This window comes from Melanerpes formicivorus, unplaced genomic scaffold (assembly GCF_026170545.1).
Source record: "Melanerpes formicivorus ecotype bairdi unplaced genomic scaffold, bMelFor1.0.p_v2 SCAF_34, whole genome shotgun sequence".
Classification (NCBI taxonomy): Eukaryota; Metazoa; Chordata; class Aves; order Piciformes; family Picidae; genus Melanerpes; species Melanerpes formicivorus.
Window position 1 is genome coordinate 3661790 of NW_027142386.1, and position 8951 is coordinate 3670740.

The 8951-nt window shown below is 55.9% G+C and overlaps 1 protein-coding gene across 1 annotated transcript in view; it reads right to left on the minus strand.

Annotated features, from left to right (window-relative positions):
- Window positions 1-2083: 2083 nt before the first annotated feature.
- ARHGAP25 (Rho GTPase activating protein 25) overlaps window positions 2084-8951 on the minus strand; it is a 34351-nt gene continuing 27483 nt past the window's right edge. Inside the window, exons 9-11 of the mRNA XM_068156487.1 lie at window positions 7719-7918; window positions 5479-6020; window positions 2084-3863 (exon numbers count right to left, since the gene is read on the minus strand). Coding sequence (XP_068012588.1) covers window positions 3653-3863; window positions 5479-6020; window positions 7719-7918 — 953 coding nt within the window. The 3' untranslated portion in view covers window positions 2084-3652. The remainder of the gene's footprint in view (window positions 3864-5478; window positions 6021-7718; window positions 7919-8951) is intronic.

An 8951-nucleotide genomic window follows, 5' to 3' on the forward strand; every position in this document is an offset into this window, starting at 1 on the left:
TCCTTTGGAGGAAACTTGAGGACAATCCTCAGTATGCTGTGGGATTCCTCTTGCACTCCCTTCACCACCAAGGGGATGAAGCTGGAGGTGGGGAGATTCAGGCTGGAGGTGAGGAGGAAGTTCTTCCCCATGAGAGTGGTGAAGCCCTGGAATGGGTTGTCCAGGGAGGTGGTTGAGGCCCCAGCCCTGGAGGTGTTTAAGCCCAGGCTGGATGAGGCTCTGGCCAGCCTGATCTAGTGTGGGGTGTCCCTGCCCATGGCAGGGGAGTTGGAACTAGATGATCCTTGTGGTCCCTTCCAACCCTGACTGATACTATGCTCTTGTGTCCTCTGGCTGTGAACTGTGAGGGCTAACAGGGGTGCCCCAGGGGATGTTTGGGTTGGACATGAGGAACAATTTCTTCTCCCAAGGGGTTATGAAGGGCTGGCCCAGGCTGCCCAGGGCAGTGGTGAAGTTTCCATCTCTGGAGAGGTTTCTAAGCTGTGGAGACGTGGTGCTGAGGGCCATGGTTTGGTGGTGGCCCTGGTAGTGCTGGGTTAAGAGTTGGATTTGGGGCTCCTTAAAGGCCTTTTCCAGCCTAAACAATCAATCTCCTGACTCCATTTGCAGAGGTCTGGGTGGGCAGAGCTGTGCCCTTGTCCCTGGAACAAGCTCAGGAAAGCCCTCCCTGTGCCACAGCACCCAAGAGCACTCCCCACTGGTGCCCACTGTCCTTCCCTGTGGGATTTCCAGCCTACCTGACCTCTGTTGCAAAGTCTATCTCTCAACCACAGGCACTGTAAACACTCCCAGTGCTCCTGGGTGGAATATCTTCAGAGGCATGACTCTGGTGAGCAGCAGCTGTGCTCTGGTGGGGGCTGCTGTGCCTATCTGCAGGGGAAGGGGAGGAATGCAGAGTTCATGCTGCAGTGACGTGCACTTGTCCTCATCACAGGCACTGCTGAGCCTCAGCCAAGGCCTCCCCACGTCACTGCGCTCTGCTGGGGGCTCAGAGGGAGTTATTTGCCTCTTCACACTTTGGATCTTCCCAGAAAGGAGCTTGTGGCATTTCCAGCCCAGATGTTCCCAACCTTTCTCCTAGACCTGGAGAAGTTTCTCCCTAAAGGGCTCCTGAGCCTCGTGCCCAGATCAATGATGAGTGCCCTGGGAAGGTAAAGGCTGAAACAGCTCTGTCAAGGTGCTCTGAAATCACAGCAAATGATTAGAAGGGAGAGGATTCTGCCCCTCTGCTCTGCTCTGCTCTGCTCTGCTCAGACCACACCTGCAGCACTGCCTCCAGTTCTGAAGCCCCCAGCACGAGAGACATGGAACTGATAGAAAGGGTCCAGAGGAGGCCACCAAGATGATCAGAGAACCTCCTCTATGAGGACAGGCTTGACACCCACCCCTCAGATATTGATAGACATTGATCACATCCCCTCTCAGCCTTCTCCAGACCAAACAGCCCCAGGGCTCTCAGTCCTTCATCATAGCAGAGATGTTCAAGTCCCTTCATCATCCTCATAGCTCTTCTTTGCACCCTCTCCAGCAGGCCTCTGTCTCTCTTGACCTGGGGAGCCCAAAACTGGACACAGCATCCCAGGTGTGGTCTCAACAGGGCAGAGCAGAGGGGCAGCAGAACCTCCCCAGCCCTGCTGGCCACACTTCCTTTGCTGCCCCCCAGGCTGCCATTGGCCTTGACCACAAGGGCACCTTGCTGTCTCATGCAGAACTTGCTGCCCACCAGCACTCCAAGGTCTTTCTCCATGGAGCTGCTTCCCAGCAGGACAAGCCCTGGGCTGTACTGGTGCCTCCCCAGGTGCAGGACCCTACACTTGTCCTGGTTGACCTTCACCCAGCTCTCAGCCTGCCCAGATCTCGTTGGGGGGCAGCAGAATCTCTGCAACTCAAAGCAGCCCTTTCTGGGCCAGATTCTTAGGTGCAGCTCAGCTTTCACAAACCTTTCCCCTTTCTGCATCCACAGCTGAGCAAAGGTGAGCTCTACACACCAAACTGAACCTCAGTTTGAGCCTCAGGAGTCTGGGCTCAGTTTTAGGGCTAGACAAGTCCCCCCCCTCCCCTGCAAGGTTGATGTCAGCAAGTGTTACATGCTCAATAGTGACTTTTATTGCCTTCTGCTGCTCCCATCTTCCCTTTTCACAGTTTCCTCCCTGCCCTTCTCCCACCAGTTCATTTTTCTGCTCTGCAGCCTGTCTTGTGCTGAACTTTTGCATCACCACAGCCAAATCTCCAGCAGCAGCAATCCAGTGGTGTGTTAACTTCACCATGCTTGGCACAGAGGCATTCATCTGGTCCTAGGCACCTTGCTTGAAACCTCCTGCAGATCTCTGTGGCTTCCCTTTCCCATCCCCATGAACGCTCCAGGCTGGGTTGAGGCTCTGTGGTTTTGTTCCCCCCTTCTCAACATAAATGAGTGGAAGGCTTTCTGCAGGGTCCTGGTGGTTCCTTTCCTACTCCAAAAGCTTCAGCAGCATTGTGGCCTCCCTGGAGGGGTGACAGTGGCAGGCAGGGGGAGAACAAGCTGTTGAGCTTACAGATGTCCACACTGACACCAGGAGACCTTCAGGCCCAGGTGGTCTTTACACTGATGGCAGCAAGTGCCAGAGAGAGCCCCAGCATCATTGTTGGGGGGCAAAGCCAGGTTTCTGCCAGGAGAGCTGGGGAAGTTCTGCTCTGTGTGAGGAAATGCTGAACATCAAAAGCAGAGGCAGTAAAAGGAGCCCAGATCTGGTGTCCTTTGCAAGATGCCCATCAGGGGAAATGCTGAAGCCTTATTTTCTGTGCTGGCCAGAGCTGCTGAGGGACTCCCTCTGCACAGAGAGCTCCACAGAGGGCTGTGTGAAGGGGGTCTCCAAAGCCTTGCCAGCAGCTGTGCTGGGTTTATCTGCACAGGGCTGTGAGGAGCAGTGAATGAAAATGGCTGAGCAGCCACTTCACTGAAGAGGGGGTTGTGAGAGTGTGAATTTGTACCTGGAGCCTTGCTGGTCATGAGTGTGGCACAGCACAGCCAGCAATGCTGTAGCTGACTCCTTCCCAGCAGACCTGGTGGCTCTGTGGGCTTCCCTTGCTCCCTCAGAGCAGCAGCCACCTGTGTGCCAATGTGAACATCTCAGCTGTGCTGCCAGCAGCATTTGCCACCCAGCAGCCAGGCACACAGGCGTGCCAGCCCAGACCTTGGGGCTTTTCTGTCTCCCCAGATGCAGGACTTTCTGGTCCACTCAGAAGCAGTGTGGGTGTCCCCAGCAGGCTGGCAGGAGGGGTGCTTGCAGGTTTGGTTTTGTCAAGGCCTAAGATGTCCTGAACCTGACCTCCTGTGTGCAAGGTGCCCTGAGTGAGCAGCAGCAGCAAGGCTTGGCCTGTTCCACAGGGGGTTTGAGCAGCTGAGAGAGGAGATGGAAAACACAAACCAAACAAAAAAAAAACACCCCACCCCAAAATACCAAAAAAGAGCCAAAGAACAGTTGTGAATCTTCCAGTCCCAGAGCACAAACCAAGCCTCTTAACTTCTGGCCTCCTTCCTTCAAACCAGAACCAGCCTGCAGTCAGCAGCAGAAGGCTGCACGACACAAGTCCATGGCTCTGACCCTGCTTGGCCATCCCTGTGGAGCCAGGCAGCTGCATTTCGTGGCTGTGCACAGCTGGCTGCCTTCTCTTACTTGGTTTTGGCATCAGTTTTGCTGGGGGATTGGGAGAGGTTTTTAATCTCCTCCTCGAGCAGTTTGTTCTTCCTCTCCAGGTCCTCCCGCGAGCGCTCCGTGGTCAGCAGCTTCGCCTCCAGCTCCTCGGACTTCTTCTTCTCCCTCTCTATGTCCTGATTCAGCCTCACCACTTTGGTCCAAACTTCATAGTTTTCCTTCTCAAGACTGCAAAGAGAAGCAGAAGATGAAAGGATTGGATCAGAAGAGTGCCAGGGAGTCGCTGCTGGGCTTTTAAAGAGCTAAATGCATCCTCTGTGTCTTTAAGCCCTGTGTCCTGGTGCCCTGACCTTCAGTGGCCACAGGTTTCCAGAACACCTCCAGGGATGGGGACTCCACCACCTCCCTGGGCAGCCTATGCCAATCTCTGACCACTCTTGCAGCAAAGAAACTGTTCCCCAAATCCAACCTAACCCTCTCCAGGCACAATTTCCTCTTGTCCTACCACCTGAGACTAGGGGGAAGAGACCAACCCTCACCTCTCTGCAACCTCCTTTCAGGGAGCTGCAGAGAGCAATGAGGTCTCCCCTTAGACTCCTTCTCCCCAGCTCCCTCAGCTGCTCCTCCCCAGCCCTCTTCTCCAGACCCTTCCCCAGTTCTGTTGCCCTTCTCTGGCCCTGCTCCAGCTCCTCAGTGTCCTCCTTGGAGTGAAGAGCCCAGAACTGAATCCAGGATTCCAGGTGTTGCATCACCAGTGCCAAGTACATGATCACTTCCCTGCTCCTGCTGCACACACCATTGCTGCTCCAGGCCAGGCTGCTGGTGGCATTCTTGGCCACCTGGGCACCCCCTGGCTCATCTCCAGCTGCTGTCACCCAGCATTCCCAGGTCCCTTTCCACCAGGCAGTTCCCAGCCACTCTGCCCTCAGCCTGGAGCTTTCCTGGGTTTGTTGTGAGCCAAGAGCAGGACCCAGCCCTTGGCCTTGTGGAACCTCAACCCATTGGCCTTGGCCCATTGATCTAACCTGGCCTTCCAATCCTCCAGCAGACCCATACTGGAAGAGACCTTAGAGATCAGCCAGTTCCAACTCCCTGCCATGGGCAGGGACACCTCCCACCAGCCCAGGTTGCTCCAGACCTCATCCAGCCTGGTGTTCAACAGTGTGGCATGGCCAAGGGTCCTGCAGCCAGGCAAGGGGAGGGAAGCCTGGAGGTGCCTGGGGGATGTACTGCAGGAGCTGAGGAGCTGCCTTGGTGTGGCTGCTTGGACTTTCTAGGCAGAGCATCTGCTGCTGAAGGAAGATGCACAACCTTCTGGACACAGAGGGGGCTTGAGGGTTGCTTTGGTTGTTGTTGCCAGTTGAGCATCCTGTGCCTTTGAATCCATTTCCTCAGCTCAAATGGAGTTAAGCTCCCTGGGCAGAGCTGGGGAACTGGCTGCTGCTTGGATGAAGTTGGGTTCCCAGTGATGGAGGTTTAGCAGCCTGACTCATGGAGAATCATAGAGCCCTAGAATGGGTTGGGCTGGAAGGGACCTCAAAGCTCAGCCAGTGCCAGCCCCCTGCCAGGGGCAGGGACACCTCCCACCAGCCCAGGCTGCTCAAGGCCTCATCCAGCCTGGCCTTGAACTCCTCCAGGGAGGGGACATCCACAGCCTCCCTGGGCAACCTGTGCCAGGGTCTCCCCACCCTCACTGCAAAGAATTCCTTCCTCATCTGCAGTCTAAATCTGCCCTCCTTGAGCTTCAACCCATTGTCCCTCATCCTGTCACTACAATCCCTTGTCAGAAATCCCTTCCCAGGGATCTTCCCCTGCAGCCAGCAGCACCCTGCAGTGCTGTTACCTTTTCATCTGCTCCTCATAGTCATTTTTCTGTGCCTCCATTTCTCTTTCCAGCTTCAGGATCATGCTCTGCAGGAACTCCCTGCTCTCCTCCTCGGGCTTGGAGACCTCGGTGGGGCTGCTGGTGGGACTGGCCATTTCCTGTGGCTGATGGCTGGGGCTGGGGCTGGGGCAGGGGAGGAATTCCTTGTCAGAGACAGGGCTGGAGGGGCTGGAGCCGCTGCCCTCCCCCCTCTCTGCCTGGGGGGCAGGAACATTGTCATAGGTCGAAGTCCTGTGAAGGTCCAGCAGCTTAAAAAGATCATGAGACAACGTTCTCTTGTGTCCCTCAGGGAAGACAGAGCCCAGGCTGCTGCCAGGGCTGCTTTTCCAGCTGTCACTTTTGTCACTGCTGCCTTTCTCCCCTGCAGAAGCAGCTGCCAGGAAGGTTTTCCTGTTAGGTAAGGTCTGAGTTCTTTTCCTTGCCTGCATTTTCCACAGTGGATCTTTGGAGCTGTCCTCTTCACTGGGGGCTGGCCCAGGGGCACTCCTTGGGTCACCTCTCTGTAAAGCAAAGCCATGGCATTAGCACAGCCCTGTGCAGCTGGCTGAGCAGAGGCTGCTGTGACAGCAGCACCAACCCACAGCAGGTCCCAACCTGCCCACAGCAGAGGCCTCCCACATCCCATAAAACATTTGGCTTCTGCTGTGTTTGCCATTGGGAAGAACCTCCTGCAGAGGCCACAGACTCATAGAATGGCTGAGTTTGGGCAAGGACCTCCAAGATCATCCAGTTCCAAGCCCCTGCCATGGGCAGGGACTCCTCCCACCAGCCCAGCTTGCTCAAAGCCTCATCCAGCCTGGGCTTAAACACTTCCAGGGCTGAGGTGCCCACAACTTCCCTGGGCAACCCATACCAGTGCCTCCCCACCCTCACAGGAAAGGACTTCTTCCTAAGATCTAATCTGTATCTACCCTGCTCCAGTGTCAAGCCATCAGCCCTCACCCTGTCACTCCCTGCCTTTGATCAAAGTCCCTCCCCAGCTCTCCTGGAGCCCCTGCAGGTACTGGAAGGCTGCTCTGAGGTCTCCCTGGAGCCTTCTCTTCTCCAGCCTGAACAGCCCCAACTCTCCCAGCCTGTCCCCACAGGGGAGGTTCTGCAGCCTCTGATCATCTTGGTGGCCTCCTCTGGAGCCTCTGCAGCAGCTCCAGGTCCTTCTTGTGCTGGGGGCCCCAGAGCTGGAGGCAGTGCTGCAGGTGGGGGCTGAGCAGAGCAGAGCAGAGGGGCAGAATCCCCTCCCTGTGCTGCTGCCCTTGTTGCTGGGAGGCAGCCCAGGACGTGGTTGGCTTTTTGGGGCTGCCAACACACATTTCTCTTTCTGAGGGAAATATTCAATCCTCAATGTTTTCACCTCCCCAGCATGAACTGAAAAAGCTTTCCTCTCTTCTGCCTTTCAGCTAAAACACTCCAGGAGTTTTCCTTCTCCCCAAGGAGATTTTTCAGAGGGAAGTGGAAAGTTTATCTCCATCCTTCTCCTGATGCAGATATTCCAGGGCTGGCAGTTGCAGCTCTTTACCCTATTAATAGCAACTGCTCCTTGTGCTCACTGACCTGCCAGGTCCCACCAGCATTAGTCACACATTGATTAAATGATTGCTTAATTATCATAGTATCAGTCAGGGTTGGAAGGGACCACAAGGATCATCCAGTTCTAACCCCCCTGCCATGGGCAGGGACACCCCACACTAAATCAGCCTGGCCACAGCCTCATCCAGCCTGGTCTTAAACACCTCCAGGGCTGGGGCCTCAACCACCTCCCTGGACAACCCATTCCAGGGCTTCACCACTCTCATGGGGAAGAACTTCCTCCTCACCTCCAGCCTGAACCTCCCCACCTCCAGCTTCATTCCATTCCCCCTAGTCCTATCACTCCCTGATATCCTGAGCAGTCCCTCCCCAGCCTTCCTGTAGGCCATCTGAGGGTATTGTGACAAGGACCAGGGGGGATGGCTTGAACCCAAAGAGGGAGATTCAGACTGGGAGAAATGTTTGACACTGAGAGTGGGGAGAGCCTGGCCCAGGCTGCCCAGAGAGCTTGGAGCTGCCCCATCCCTGGCACCATTGCAGGTCAGCTTGTCTGGGGCTCTGAGCAACCTGCTCTGCTTGGGGCTGTCCCTGCTGGCTGCAGGGACTTGGACTGGATGGGCTTGAAAGGTCCCTTCCTACTTAAAGCCATCTGTGATTCCATGACCTCTCCTCACCATTTGCCTCTGGATCAAGCTCTCTGCCCTGGGCACCGCAGGGTCCTCTGCAGCCTCCCAGCCCACAGAGCTGCGTGGGACTGGAGCTTTCTTGTCGTTCTGGGGGGCAGGAGGGGAGAGGGGCACATCTTTGGAGGGGGGAAAGAGTTCTGCATGGTCACTTATCATCACAGTCATCACTTTCTGGACCTGTGGTGTGCCTGGAAGAAATCAGAGACCTGTCAGCAGCAAACCCAAGGCAAACCTCCTCCCACCCACACCTGCCTCCTCTGCTTGCTCTTTCTGCTGCCCACCATGGAGATGCACACAGCAAGGAGGGGGAAGGCAAGGAGCAGGATCAGAAACCAAGTAAAGGGAAGGATTTCTACAGCACCCCAGAAGAGCAGGAGTAGCAACCAAGACAGGAGAGTGCTCAGGTGCAGCAAGCCACAAACTGTGTGTCTGGCTTGGCAAGCAAGCTGCAGGCAGCAGTTACTACAGGATCAAGGGCAGGGCCCTTTGGCTTGCACTGTCTGGAGAGCAGAGCAGTCTTGGGCCTTCCAATATGTCCTCTGTTAGAACAGAAAAGACCTTCAAGATCATCAAGTCCAAACTATCACCCAGCACCATCTCATCAACTCAACCATGGCACCAAGTGCCTCTTGAACACCTCCAGGGATGGTGACTCCACCACCTCCCTGGGCAGCACATCCTAGTGGCAAATTCCTCTTGCTGGGAAGAACTTCTTCCTAACATCCAGCCTAAACTTCCCCTGGCACAGCTTGAGACTATGTCCTCTTGGTCTGGTGCTGCTTGCCTTGGAGAAGAGACCAAGCCCCACCTGGCTCCAACCTCCCTTCAGGGAGTTGGAGAGAGCAAGAAGGTCTCCCCTGAGCCTCCTCTTCTCCAGGCTAAGCAACCCCAGCTCCCTCAGCCTCTCCTCACAGGGCTGTGCTCCAGACCCCTCCCCAGCCTCCTTGCCCTTCTCTGGACACCTTCAAGCCTCTCAATGTCCTTCTTAAACTGAGGAGCCCAGAACTGGACACAGGACTCCAGGTGTGGCCTAACCAGTGCTGAGCACAGGGCAGAATGACCTCCCTGCTCCTGCTGGCCACACTGTTCCTGCTGCAGGCCAGGATGTCATTGGCCTTCTTGGCCACCTGGGCACGCTGCTGGCTCCTGTTCAGCTGCTGTCAACCACTACCCCCAGGTCCCTCTCTGCCTGGCTGATCTCAGCCACTCTGACCCCAGCCT